Source organism: Heterodontus francisci, chromosome 12, assembly GCF_036365525.1.
Source record: "Heterodontus francisci isolate sHetFra1 chromosome 12, sHetFra1.hap1, whole genome shotgun sequence".
Taxonomy (NCBI): domain Eukaryota; kingdom Metazoa; phylum Chordata; class Chondrichthyes; order Heterodontiformes; family Heterodontidae; genus Heterodontus; species Heterodontus francisci.
Window position 1 is genome coordinate 78,479,848 of NC_090382.1, and position 14,614 is coordinate 78,494,461.

General features: G+C 42.7%; 1 protein-coding gene across 3 annotated transcripts; it reads right to left on the reverse strand.

The window, feature by feature from the left end:
* Positions 1-452: 452 nt before the first annotated feature.
* On the reverse strand, positions 453-13,871 carry c12h5orf24 (chromosome 12 C5orf24 homolog). 3 transcript variants are annotated; one of them, XM_068043700.1, is made up of 3 exons: positions 13,782-13,871; positions 3,379-3,804; positions 453-853 (listed from the first exon to the last, which is right to left on the reverse strand). In XM_068043700.1, exons 1-3 carry the CDS (start codon positions 13,852-13,854, stop codon positions 801-803), a joined length of 552 nt encoding a protein of 183 aa, XP_067899801.1. In that variant the 5' UTR covers positions 13,855-13,871; the 3' UTR covers positions 453-800. The 3 variants fall into 3 exon arrangements, with proteins under 3 accessions (XP_067899801.1, XP_067899802.1, XP_067899799.1); XM_068043701.1 differs by lacking the exon at positions 13,782-13,871 and adding an exon at positions 7,649-7,792; XM_068043698.1 differs by lacking the exon at positions 13,782-13,871 and adding an exon at positions 7,542-7,642.
* Positions 13,872-14,614: the final 743 nt, after the last annotated feature.

The following is a 14,614-nucleotide window of genomic DNA, read 5'->3' on the forward strand; positions in this document are numbered from 1 at the left end:
CCACACCTTCAGACCTAAAAAAAATCATGCTCCAAATATAAAACAGTTCTATCATATAACAGTACTTATCAAACTGTCCCTTACATACAAGCATTCTGATGAGGCAGTACAACATACAGCCATCACATGTAACAGCAAAGTTGAAGCATACAATTTGTCAACATGTAACCAAAGTGTTTGAAACAGAAGCACCCAACAACCGAGGATCCTTCAAGGTTAGTGATGTCCAGCACTTGCAGCAGCACCTAGGGGCAGACATCAATTAATGTCCATAAAATGAAGAACCTAAAGATTACTTGTCTGTCAACATAAAATATTGAGCAAGGTATTCTTGCACACAAGTGCCTATCTCTAAGCTTCAATATGTATCTACAGAATTTAAGCTGTGACTAGTATATCAGCCTCAGATACAGCTCTCTTACAAATCTATTTTAAAAAAATGTCTGCAAGGATTTCTGGAAAAAATGGTTTTATTATGAAACAGATAACTCAGCTTTCCGATATGGGAAACAGAATTGCTGGATATGTAAAACCAGTCCGAGGTATGTTCTTGACAGTAGAAGATGTCTCGAGTGCTGGATTGGTGACAATAGCCAGCTACAAGGGATGCCACAATAATGTAATTAAACTTTAAAGATGCATACATGGAATACATTAGATGAAAACATCAGTGTTACTATTACAGTAGTACATGTTTAATAAATGTGAAAACCTGCCTTTCTAGGAACGATTCACGTAGTTGTCAATCAACCCTTTTGTATGTCCAATTGTGATTATGTAGAAGCGTTAAAGTACAGTGCTTAACTCTCTGGCTGTTGAGTTTTCCTTCGGTCTTGCCTTTGCCTGTTAAATACTAATAGAGAGAGAGATATAGAGAGATATTGTATAGCTTTGCCAAAAATAGTTTCATATTACATTGCATTTATTTTTAAGTGCATTTCATATACAGAATGCCATGCAAGTGAAATTTTTATTCTACAATAACCATGGTGCAGTGCCACCTGTACTACTGAAAGGATGTTAACAGCTGTGATTTGTCTCTGGTGTAAGCTTTCTTGTTTGCACTTGACTAAGTATAGATTTGGTTGCTTTGATGCAGCATTAACACAATTTTCAATGGATCTATGGCATGTAAAATATAAACTTTCTATTAATGAACAGATGGTCAAATTAAAATTTTGCTTCAGTCAGAAGGAAGATAGGAAAAAGATCTGTTTCCTTTGAGAAGGCAACCTTTGAAAAAGATAATTAAATCCTCTGAAGAATAAAGACACATGGTTTTGCTCAAACCCAATGAGTGATTAAATAAAGTATTTTGAAATCAGCAACATAACTGTTTAGTGAAGGTCGTGCAATACATGTCTTCCAACAGTGATCCACCATGCTCAGAGGGACAAATGAACAGGACCAAACAACACTGGTGTAATATCATTGTTGACCACAACAGATAAAGCCATCACAGCAGATTGGCAAACATCCCCAAGGAGATGGTCTCCACACTCGAATGTTAATAGAAACTATTTTCAGGCTTATAATCATGCAGGATGATATTTTAAGATGAATTCTCGCGAAAGTGCCTTGACTAGTGAATAACAGCAACTGTGTTAAAAAGTTCTCCTTTCTCAAGCTTCGTGAGCCTATATTACAATCTGATCCTATTTTAAAATCTTTAACTAAAATTAAAGAATATCATTCCTAACTGAAGATCTGTAAGTGATTACTTAGTAGTTACAGCATTTCTAGTCTTAAGTATTATTTTTGTTTTGCAGTAGGCTCTTCACAGTTGGTCTTCCTTCTGCCTCAGCTGTGCAGAAGATCATTAAACAGCTGAATCCAAATCCACTTCACTTAATATTAAGCCTGCTCAAATGCAGGTTTCCCTGCTATGATCACTCTCTGCATCAAGATCCTGAGAAATACATGCTGCACCATTTGATCAGTTGTTTTTCCTCTTTCAACTGTAATACAACCCCCAGCAATAAGGAGTAATCTTTCACCCTTTAGTGTGCCTGTCTCTTCCATTAATTGCCCATTAGCAACTTAGCGTTACTTTAAAAAAATCTAAATATTCTAGCAGCTTAACAAAAAGTGAGTATCAGTTGATATGCCATCCAATTCAAACACCTGTAGGATTCATAACTACATTAGATCTCTTGACAGCCACTCCTGGAGCATGAAAAAACATAGCATATAGCAGTGTTCCTAAAATGTTCAATGACAGAGCAATGTGGGGAGTTTCACAGTGGTTTGTAACCAAGGGAAAATTTATTTCTAATAAAGACTACTTGATTCCCAACAAGATCTTTGCAGAAGTTAACCTGCAGTAAAAGTCAACTGCCACACAATTCTGTATCACAGTGATAACCATCCTGCAAGAACAGTAACTAAACCTGCCTGATAATTCCTCATGAAGTACTGCCATGCGCAATTCCCATTGTAACCTCACCTATAAATTGTCCTGGCAACCAGTCTGTGCAACAGCTGACCACTGCTTTCAGGGAACTTCAGTCTGACAAGTCTTCTTGCAATCCAACGCCTATCCCTCTCACAATACTGCCCATGGCAAAACTAATAAGCTAGCTAAAAGAACTTAAATTAAAAAAAATGTACACATACACTCAAAAGACCCTCGCAGCTCCAATGCAGCATGAGAGCCAACAAAAGTCTACATGCATAGATTACAACTTCTCTATTTTCTGTAATCGTTAACAATTTTTGCAATCGATGTTTAAATATTTAATGCCCAATAAAATAACTAATGAAAAACTTAGTCGGGTTGTCATGGCAGTTATCACGTGCAACAGACCAAAAAAGATCAGTTAAACCCATATAGACTTACATCTGCATCAAGCTGCATGACAATTGGCCCACCCCCTCCTTCATAATAATGCAAGAAGATTGCATATACTGAAGAAAGAGGAAATTGTGTACAAAATTGGACCCTAATGAATAGATCGTTCAAAAAGAGATACTGTAGCTTTATCGCTGAAAGAAATACAGTACCATACCACCACAAAAGAAAACTACATTATGCCCATTAGTTACAATATTTTACACAAAAATCCATAGGCAAGTTTATTGTAGGGCTGGGATTTCACAACTTCTATACTGATTAACAGGGCGGCTGCAAATCATATATCATGGGTTTGCAGAACAATATGTTGTATAAAAAGTTACCCTACATTGTCAAGAAACAGAAGATTATAGAAAAACAAGGCAGATGTTTTACTAATCTTTACTGATTCAGTTCCATGTTTCTATTTGTGGTTTCAGTGGGTCCACTTAATGCTTTGTTGTGCACCATTGAATAGCTAAAAGCAGCACTGCTACATGGTGGGAAATCAAGACCAGAAATGCGGGAGAGAGTTTTCATGGTACCTGGGGGCCTTCCTGGGCTGACCCGGTATCCTGCTGCCTTGGTAGTGCCTAAGGGCCTGCCCGGGCTGGTCTTAAACCCAGCTGCCTTTGTTGTTCCCAAAGGTCGGCCCGTACTGGTTCTGTACCCGGCAGCTTTTGTCGTCCCCGATGGTCTTCCTCGTTTTCCCGCTCGGAAAATATTTTTCCTTCTTTTCAGGTCATTCTGGACTTCTGCATTTCTTCCAACACCCATTTGTGAATTCGGCTCCTCCAACGATTCTTGTTTTACACAGCTTATCGGCTTGTAGCTGTTTCCATAAAGTTTGTCCGGTTGAGAAGAACACAAGTCAAACTGGTCATCGCTGCTCACATCATCAGCACTGAAGGTCACCTCCTTCTCAGGCTCACAGCAGCCAGTGTTACTGCAGCCAACTGGATGCATAATTTCTAAGAAATAAATTAGGGAAATATTTAAAAATAATTTATAATTACTTATATAAAATATCTTGCAAATGACTACGTAAAAGCAACACTGGAAAGCTAAAACATGCACACTTTTCAGAGAAAGAAATAACTTTTGGAATTAATTCAAAACTCTTTGCAAGAGGAGTTTCATCAGATCTAAAGTCTAAATTTGCTTTTAGTCAAACTGAACCTGTGCCCATCTGCCCCACTGGCATACTTTAACTTGAACAGTGTTCCTATGTATCTTTTCTAAACTATTTAGTATCTTACATACCTCTAAGATCACCCTCTCAATCAACTGCCTTCAAGCTCCAAGAGTTTAACTCTTAATCTTTCAACAGTAACTACGTTGGATTTATATAGTGGCTGCAAAACTGGACAGGGCATGAAAATGGGCTTGGGTATTGCAATATGTAATTAACTTGTGTCCATTGTTTCCAATGAAGACAGCACGCAAACTTTGTGCTGCCTGCTGATTTGCACGATAGATGCATGCAGGCAGTGATAAATGCAATGCTGAGTGGCTGCACACCTCAGCAGGGGACCCAAGTTTGTGTGACACTAGCACCATTCAAAGCTAGCCTGCACTTCTTAAAGGAGAGGTGTATTTTGCCAGCTGGACGTGGTTGCAGAAGAGAGTGTGAGCAAGAAGAACACTGAACTATGGAGTAACAGGACAAAGAGTGTGCTCCAAGGTTCTCAGACGCAGCACTGGATGCCTTGCTGGAAGTCTTCTATCCACAGAAAGATGTAAAGGTAACAGGGTTGTAGTGGTGGGTGATTTTAACTTCCCCTATATTGACTGGGACTCACTTAGTGCTAGGGGCTTGGATGGGGCAGAATTTGTAAGGAGCATCCAGGAGGGCTTCTTGAAACAATATGTAGATAGTCCAACTAGGGATGGGGCCGTACTGGACCTGGTACTGGGGAATGAGCCCGGCCAGGTGGTCGAAGTTTCAGTCGGGGAGCATTTCGGGAACAGTGACCATAATTCCATAAGTTTTAAGGTACTTGTGGATAAGGATAAGAGTAGTCCTCGGGTGAAGGTGCTAAATTGGGGGAAGGCTAATTATAACAATATTAGGCAGGAACTGAAGAATTTAGATTGGGGGCGGCTGTTTGAGGGTAAATCAACTCTGACATGTGGGAGTCTTTCAAACGTCAGTTGATTAGAATCCAGGACCGGCATGTTCCTGTGAGGAAGAAGGATAAGTTCGGTAAGTTTCGGGAACCTTGGATAACGCAGGATATTGTGAGCCTCGTCAAAAAGAAAAAGGAAGCATTCGTAAGGGCTGGAAGGCTAGGAACAGACGAATCCCTTGAGGAATATAAAGACAATAGGAAGGAACTTAAGCAAGGAGTCAGGAGGGCTAAAAGGGGTTATGAGAAGTCATTGGCAGACAGGATTAAGGAAAATCCCAAGGCTTTTTATACGTATATAAAGAGCAAGAGGGTAACTAGGGAAAGGGTTGACCCACTCAAGGACAGAGAAGGGAATCTATGTGTGGAGCCAGAGGAAATGGGCGAGGTACTAAATGAGTACTTTGCATCAGTATTCACCAAGGAGAAGGACTTGGTGGATGATGAGCCTAGGGAAGGGAGTGTAGATAGTCTGGGTCATCTCATTATCAAAAAGGAGGAGGTGTTGGGTGTCTTGCAAAGCATTAAGGTAGATAAGTCCCCAGGGCCTGATGGGATCTACCCCAGAATACTGAGGGAGGCAAGGGAAGAAATTGCTGGGGCCTTGACAGAAATCTTTGCATCCTCATTGGCTACAGGTGAGGTCCCAGAGGACTGGAGAATAGCCAATGTTGTTCCTTTGTTTAAGAAGGGTAGCAAGGATAATCCAGGAAATTATAGGCCGGTGAGCCTTACGTCAGTGGTAGGGAAATTATTAGAGAGGATTCTTCGGGACAGGATTTACACCCATTTGGAAACAAATGGACTTATTAGTGAGAGGCAGCATGGTTTTGTGAAGGGGAGGTCGTGTCTCACTAATTTGATTGTGTTTTTTGAGGAAGTGACAAAAATGATTGATGAAGGAAGGGCAGTGGATGTTATCTATATGGACTTCAGTAAAGCCTTTGACAAGGTCCCTCATGGCAGACTGTTACAAAAGGTGAAGTCACATGGGATCAGAGGGGAGCTGGCAAGATGGATACAGAACTGGCTCGGTCATAGAAGACAGAGGGTAGCTGTGGAAGGGTGCTTTTCTGAATGGAGGGATGTGACTAGTGGTGTTCCGCAGGGATCAGTGCTGGGACCTTTGCTGTTTGTAGTATATATAAATGATTTGGAGGAAAATGTAGCTGGTCTGATTAGTAAGTTTGCGGACGACACAAAGGTTGGTGGAGTTGCGGACAGTAATGAGGATTGTCAGAGGATACAGCAGGATATAGATCGGTTGGAGACTTGGGCAGAGAAATGGCAGATGGAGTTTAATCCGGACAAATGTGAGGTAATGCATTTTGGAAGATCTAATACAGGTGGGAAGTATGCAGTAAATGGCAGAACCCTTAGGAGTACTGACAGGCAGAGAGATCTGGGCGTACAGGTCCACAGGTCACTGAAAGTGGCAACGCAGGTGGATAAGGTAGTCAAGAAGGCATATGGCATGCTTGCCTTCATCGGTCGGGGCATAGAGTATAAAAATAGGCAAGTCATGCTGCAGCTGTACAGAACTTTAGTTAGGCCACACTTAGAATATTGCATGCAATTCTGGTCACCACACTACCAGAAGGACGTGGAGGCTTTGGAGAGGGTACAGAAGAGGTTTACCAGGATGTTGCCTGGTCTGGAGGGCATTAGCTATGAGGAGAGGTTGGATAAACTCGGATTGTTTTCACTGGAACAACGGAGGTGGAGGGGCGACATGATAGAGGTTTACAAAGTTATAAGCGGCATGGACAGAGTTGATAGTCAGAAGCTTTTTCCCAAGGTGGAAGAGTCAGTTATTAGGGGACATAGCTTTAAGGTGAGAGGGGCAAAGTTTAGAGGGGATGTGCGAGGCAAGTTCTTTACACAGAGGGTGGTGAGTGCCTGGAACTTGTTGCCGGGGGAGGTGGTGGAATCAGGTACCATAGAGACGTTTAAGAGGCATCTTGACAAATACATGAATAGGATGGCAATAGAGGGATATGGACCCCGGAAGTGCAGAAGGTTTTAGTTTAGACAGGCATCAAGATCGGCGCAGGCTTGGAGGGCCGAATGGCCTGTTCCTGTGCTGTACTGTTCTTTGTTCACAGGGGTCAAGGAGGCCCTCCAGACAAACTCTGCAAAGGCAGTGGGAGCAGACAATCGTGCTGGTCAACACCAACAGCCTAGCCCCAAGAACCTGGATGCAGTGTCAGAAGTTCAGTGACCTCACACAAGCGGTTACGGTTGGGGGATGCATCTTCAAATGCCAAAGCCCCCAACTGAACCACTAGCCTCACACACTGCTGAATTCACCACTGGCCCATCACTCACCTACCAACAATCTCAATCAAGCATGACTCATGCACAACAGTAATAGTTTCACCTCACCCTCACACTGCTGCAAGCCTCACATCTGCATCTCACAGCTTGCACACATTGCCAGTTATTCAACCATGACAGCCACATCACCCAAATGCTTTGCACCACACTCACTGTTACAGTTCCCTCTCTCTTGCAGGACAAGGTGGCATATAACTGCAACACCAAATTGGCAGGGGACACGCATAATTGCATGTCCTTACCCTCGTGGAGGAAAACAGTGGTCACCATCATTGCAGCGACCATGACTGAAGCAGTGGCCGGTGGCAGGGTGGAAACAATTGAAGATGATGGTTTGCTCATTCCTAACCTTTCTTCTCACATTCCACTTTCCCCTTCTCAATCTCTTCTGACTTAAAAGCTGCAGATGGTGCAGGCATGCATCTTTTGCTTTTCCGACCTCCTCCTCCTCACACCACAATCTTAACCATGTGCCTTTCTCCTTTCGGATACCCAATAACTGCAACCTGGCCAGTGTTGGAAGAAAAAAAAGAGATCGATGAGCAAGAAGATAGTGAAGAAGAAGAAACACTGTCACTCCATCTCACACTTGCAACCACTGCGCATACTATAGGGGATAGCTTAGAGGGGGGAATCTGCATGTGGTGAGACACCGGGCACAAATGGCCTGCAGCCAGGGCAAGGGAAAAAGGGTAGCACAGGTGTTTTTCTGCAGAGGAATCAGATGAGGACTTCGACACGGTGGCCTAGAGAAGAACGCTGATTGCTATCACACTGAAATGCTTGGTGATTTGCAGGCCTGTGAGAAAGCCTGCAGTCAATGCCAAGGAGCATGGAGGAGTCCGAGACCAATTTGGCACAGGGCTTTGTGCAGAGCTTGAAGCCCAACATGGAAATGGTGCCAAACTTCATGAGAATACTTATGGACCGATGCACGATACGTAAAAGGCTCATGACTAGTCACTGGCAGTGCTGTCCTTGCCCTGCTCTGAGGCTGCTGTTATGGCTGCAGTAGGTGGAAGATTTCAGATAGGGTGTACTTTTTGAAGCACAGTCATATCACGCACTGCTCCCTGCAGAGGTTCAGGTGGGAGAATTGCTCTCTCAACATTTTGGGCGGATATGGCTTCCTGCTAGGAACCCTTCTCCCAATTCTCCTCCTCCCTCTTCCAGCAGCTTATCCTGCTCTGTTTTGCCCCTGCTCATTCTTCTCTAATACTGTAGGCCAAGGGGGATACAAACTACTGCACCCATGTCTGGGAGCAGGTGGTTTCTGTAGAATCCTTGAAGTCAGGACAAATTCCTTCAACATGTGCCACACCACTCCCAGTAGACTTCAGCAACTTTAAACAACTTGGAAACCATCAAACATTTCTATAATTACAGCAAAAGCCAGTAGAAATCAATCAGCAATGAACCTGAAAGTAGTTGATGGTCCCTTTAAACAGCACTGGTGGGGGAGGGGGGGGGAGGGTTTCCTGTCGCTGAACAGGTGTTCAGCTGTGCAAGGTTAAGAGTGGGCATTAGCTGAAGCGTGAGCTCCAAATGGTACCGCTGAAATCAAAATAGTATTAAATGCTGACTAATGTCACAATCTGCCGACTCTGCATTCTTCCAGTGGACGGTGCCTGCACACACTCATGCCCTCACTAAATTGGCATCCATCATGGCTAGTACCAGAAGTCTATGTGCATGCTGCGTACTGTTTGAGGCAAAACGGCACCTGTGGCACTGAAAAATTGGACGCTCCCGAGCCAACTTTCACAGTGAGTGTCTTTAATATAGTAAAGATGGCACAGAGGAGAAAAAGATGCTGCGCAGTAGCATGGGAGTTAAGAGAGATGAAAAAGTATTAAAAAGACAGGTTTTGAGGAGACTTTTAAAACTGGAGAGAATTAGAAAGTCTGAGAGGTTTAACAAGGGAGTTGAATGGAATATGTTCGAGACAGATTAAGTGTTTGTAACTTAGTCCTCTCATCAGCACGGGCACCTAGCTACTCATGAATTTTACACTTCTAATCAAGTAATCAGATTCTTAACTCCTCTGGAGCTCTCCAGAATTTAGTCCTTTAACAATAAATGACAAAGACCCAGGGAGTCTGTTATATACCTCTGCTTTCTAGACAACTTTTTGAGTTGATTAACCATTTACTTACAAGTACATCCAGAATTCTTTTAGTTTCCGAAAGATTTCTAGCTGTACACCTCAGTCATTACATTATGAGACTGAGAATGGCATGCTTTACAACTGTATAGCCCCGACAATCAGCAGCATTAAAAGAAGAAAATGCCATGAGTGCTTTCCTGCACAGTGGCAGCTTGAGTTGGCTAGCCCATTTATTTTTGTCTCACTTGTGGTGACTGCTTAACAATTCAAATACCTGTACAAAACTATTGATAGCATCCATTTCTTCAAAATTGAAATAAGATTTGATTTAATAAAATAGTGGGCCAGATTTAATAAAGCAGTGAGTATGATAGTGTAGTGGTTATGTTGCAAGATTAGTAATCCAGAGACCTGGATTAATAATCCAGAGAATATGTGTTCCAATGTTATGGCAGTTTCAAAATTAGAAATCAGTTTAGAAAATTTGGAAATAAAAGGTGGAATCACAAACATGCTCCTCCACTCTCATACTAATGTGGTTGAAGTAGCTTCTAAGCCATTCTGTTGTAGCAATCTGTTACCAAGAATGCAGCTCATCACCTTCTAAGAGTAACTAGGGATGGGCAATAAATGTCTGCCTTGCCCGTGACATCCACATATCTAGAATTAATTTTTTAAAAGTTCCACATTCCCACATATTTGAACCGCTGCTGAAACATGTTTCTCCTTCTGTTTGAGAGCACGGTGATTTGTTCTCCCTTCTGTTGGCCTCATGCGGGCAATGTCTGTTCTTGTGCTGATGTGTTTCTCCTTCTTGCTGGCCTCAAATTTGGGTCATTCCCTTTCTTCCTGCATTGCTCTCATTTTCTCCCTAGCTAAAACCTTTGCTCCTTTAACTAAGGTTCTCTCTCACACTCTTTCTTCCATCATAGCCACACCATTTCAATGTCTGCTTCTTCTGATCTGATTGACATTTTTAGTTCTTATCGATTCTGTTCCATTCACATTTATATTTTAAATGTTTTGATTTATCTTCACCACTAGTATAACTGTATCTTGGGTAGCTGCCACCAATTATGAATTTGGATTCTGCTACAGATACCTAGTGAACTTCAGTGGGCTTGATAGTGACACCCATGCTTAGTGCTTTTGTAGTTGCAGTCACTATGGAACTGTAGGAATCCCAATGCTTCAGTAAAGTTTCACCATTTCCAAAATCTTGAAGTGTAATCTTAAAGAGGCACATTGTTTGTGACATAACCTTTGGCAAATCCTTTTCCTCCTCCCTCTTGCTTATAAACATAAATGCCTGTAAATTGTACCAAGAAGGAATTATAATGGTGGGTGGGGACATTGCCAATGTTCCCTTGAATTTCTCTTCATTGTGCTCAGCCTGTTTGCCGCACTATGCGGTCCCTTTAAGATTGCCGCAAATACACACATCTTAAAACAGACCACTTCTTGTACATGGTCTGTTTATCCCCATGGGGTAATTCTGGGCTGCTGCATGGCCACAAGTCCGCACAGCTAAGAGGGAACATTGCTCCCTATTGCTAAACACTTTTCAGCAAGAGAGTCTCCCTTTAAAACGACTGCAGTAAAGGGTCCCACTATCAATAACTTTTCTTTAAAAAAAGTAATAATTAATTTTTGTTTATCCCCTCTTTAGTTTTCTCCCCTCCTCTTCTGAAGCTGCAGACTTATACACATTTTTCCTTTTTGTGTTTATTGATGGGCTTGTACAGTGAATATTTGTTTACATAATGAGTGTTAACACATTAGGAGAAAGCAGATGCCTGGAAAATGTTTAGACTAGAATGTAAAAGATATGAATTAACATTAATCACAAAGGCAGAGTTTTACAGCATAGAAACAGGCCTTTCAGCCCAACATGCCTCCACCGACCATCAAGCACCCATTCAATCTAATCCCATTTTCCCGCACTTGGCCCGTAGCCTTGTATGCTATGGCGTTTCAAGTACTCATCAAAATACTTCTTAAATGTTGTGAGGGTTCCTGCCTCTACCACCCCTTCAGGCAGTGTGTTCCAGACTCCAACCACCCTTTGGGTGAAAAAATATTTCCTCAACTCCCCTCTAACCCTTCTGCCCCTTACCTTAAATCTATGCCCCCTGGTTATTGAACCCTCCGCTAGGGGAAGAAGTTTCTTCCTATCTATCCTATCAATGCCCCTCATAATTTTGTATACCTCAAACAGGTCCCCCCTCAGCCTTCTCCGCTCCAAGGAAAACAACCGTCGCCTATCTGGTCTCTGAAATGCTCCAGCCCAGGCAACATCCTGGTGAATCTCCTCTGCACCCACTCCAGTGCAATCACATCCTTCCTTTCGTGTGGTGACCAGAAATGTACACAGTACTCCAGCTATGGCCTAACCAGCGTTTTATACAGCTCTAACATAGCCTCCCTGCTCTTAGAGTCATAGAGAGATACAGCACTGAAACAGGCCTTTCCGCCCACCGGGTCTGTGCCGACCAACAACCACACATTTATACTAATCCTACATTAATCCCATATTCACTACCACATCCCCACCATTCTCCTACCACCTACCTACACAAGGGGAAATTTACAATGGCCAATTTACCTATCAACCTGCAAGTCTTTGGCTGTGGGAGGAAACCAGTGCACCCAGCAGAAACCCACCCAGTCACATGGAGAACTTGCCAACTCCACACAGGCAGTGCCCAGAACTGAACATGGGTCGCTGGAGCTGTGAGGCTGTGGTGCTAACCACAGCGCCGCCTAGAGTTAAATTAAGTTAAGTTTTACTCTATGCCTCGGTTAATAAAGGCAAGTATCCCATATGCCTTCCTAACCACCTTATCTACCTGTGCTGCTGCGATCAGTGATCTATGGCAAGCACCCCAAGGTCCCTCTGACCCTCTGGGGTCCTACCATCCATTGTATATTCCCTTGCCTTGTTAGTCCTCCCAAAGTGCAACGCCTCACTTCTCAGGATTAAATTTCATCTGCCACTGCTCCTCCCATCTTACCAGCCCAACTATATCGTCCTGTAATCTAAGACTTTCCTCCTCACTATTTACGACACCAATCTTCGTGTCGTCTGCGAACTTACTGATCGTACTGGGGGAGGTGGTGGTGTAGTGTTAATGTCACTAGACTAGTAATCCAGAGCCCAGGCTAATGCTTTAGGGACATAGGTTCAAATCCCACCATGACAGATGGTGAAATTTGAATTCAATTAATAAATCTGGATTTAAAAGCTAAATTAAATTCGGGGAATCACAGTGGCTAGCACCGAAGCCTCACAGCTCCAGTGACCCGGGTTCGGTTCGGGGTAATGCCTGTGCGGAGTTTGCATGTTCTCCCTGTGATCGCGTGGGTTTCCGCCGGGTGCTCCAGTTTCCTCCCACAGCCAAAGACTTGCAGGTTTGTAGGTAAATTGGCCATTGTAAACTGCCCCTAGTGTAGGTAGGTGGTAGGATATGATAGGGGATATGGGATTAATGTGGGATCAGTATAAATGGGTGATTGTTGGTCGGCACAGACTCGGTGGGCCGAAGGGCCTGTTTCAGTGCTGTATCTCTCTATGACTCTATACCTCCTATATTCATGTCTAAATCATTAACGTACACTACAAACAGGAAGGGTCCCATCACCGATCCCTGCGGTACCCCACAGGTCACAGGCTTCCATTTGTAAAAACAACCCTCTACCATCACCCTCTGCCTCCTTCCACTAAGCCAATTTTGGATCCAATTTGCCAAATTACCCTGGATCCCATGGACTGTTACCTTCTTAACCAATCTCCCATGCGGATCCTTATCAAAAGCCTTTCGTGAAGTCCATGTAGACTACATCAACTGCTTTACCCTCATCCACACATCTAATCACCTCCTCAAAAAATTCAAGCAAATTTGTTAGACACGATCTCCCCCTGCCAAAGCTATGCTGACTATCCCTCATTAATCCCTGCCTCTGCAAGTGGAGATTAATCCTGTATCTCAGAATTTTTTCCAATAATTTTCCTACCACTGATGTTAGACTCACAGGCCTATAATTACCTGGTTTATCCTTGCTACCCTTCTTGAATAATGGTACCACATTCGCTGTCCTCCAGTCCTCTGGTACCTCTCCTGTGGCCAGAGGGGATTTGAAAATTTGTGTCAGAGCCCCTGCTATCTTCTCCCTTGCCTCACAAGCCAGCTTGGGATACATCTCATCTGGGCCTGGGGATTTATCCACCTTTAAGCCCGCTAATACAGCTAATACTTCCTCCTTTTCAATGCTAATTTGTTCAAGAATATCACAATCCCCCTCCCTGATCACTACACCTACATGTGTTCACTATCCATAGTGAACACAGATAAAAAGTAATCATTCAAAACCTCACCTATGTCCTCTGGCTCCACACAGAGATTGCCTCTTTGATCCCTAATCGAGAGATAATCATTAACTTTCAGCATGTACCCATTTCAATTTGGTTAGCTGCAGCCAAAGTATTGTGTCCTGTTTGAGCATCCTAGTTTAGGGAGGATGTCAAGACCATGGAAACATGCAAAGGAGACACCAAGGATCAGAAGTTTTATTTATGAGAAAAGTAAAATTGCGGTTTTACTGGACAAAAAAGTTACGTGATCTGACAGAGCTGCTATAAATTACAAAGGATTTTGATAAGGTCCATGGGAGAAACTATTTCCACTGTTTGGTGAACAGGTAACTAATGGGCATCACCAAAACAGTAAGGGAAAGAGCTTTTTTTGAACAAACGGTTAAGACACAGAATAGTGGAAACAAAATCCATAACAATTTAAACAAAATGCATAAATAATTTAAAAATATAAAAGGGTATGATGAAAGAGCAGGGAATAATACCAGGAAGAAAGCTACCAGCCTTGATTCAGGAGCAGCATTCTCACCTCTAACTTAGATGGTTCAAGCCCCATTCCAGAAGTTTTAGCACATTATCTAGATTGAAACTTTATAGAAATGCTGAGAGAATACTGCATTCTTGGAAATGCTGTCTTCAGATATGGCTTCATTATTTGAAGTGCATGTTCTACTCCAGATATCCAGGTGAGATAAAGGATAGAACTGAAGCTTAATCTTTACATGCTTACAAGCTTTATTTACAGAATTACAACATTCACCTTATAATCCAACAAACAGTTTCAGTCTGCTTCTATATATGAGCCTAAGTGAATCCCCAGTTAATGCCCACCAACT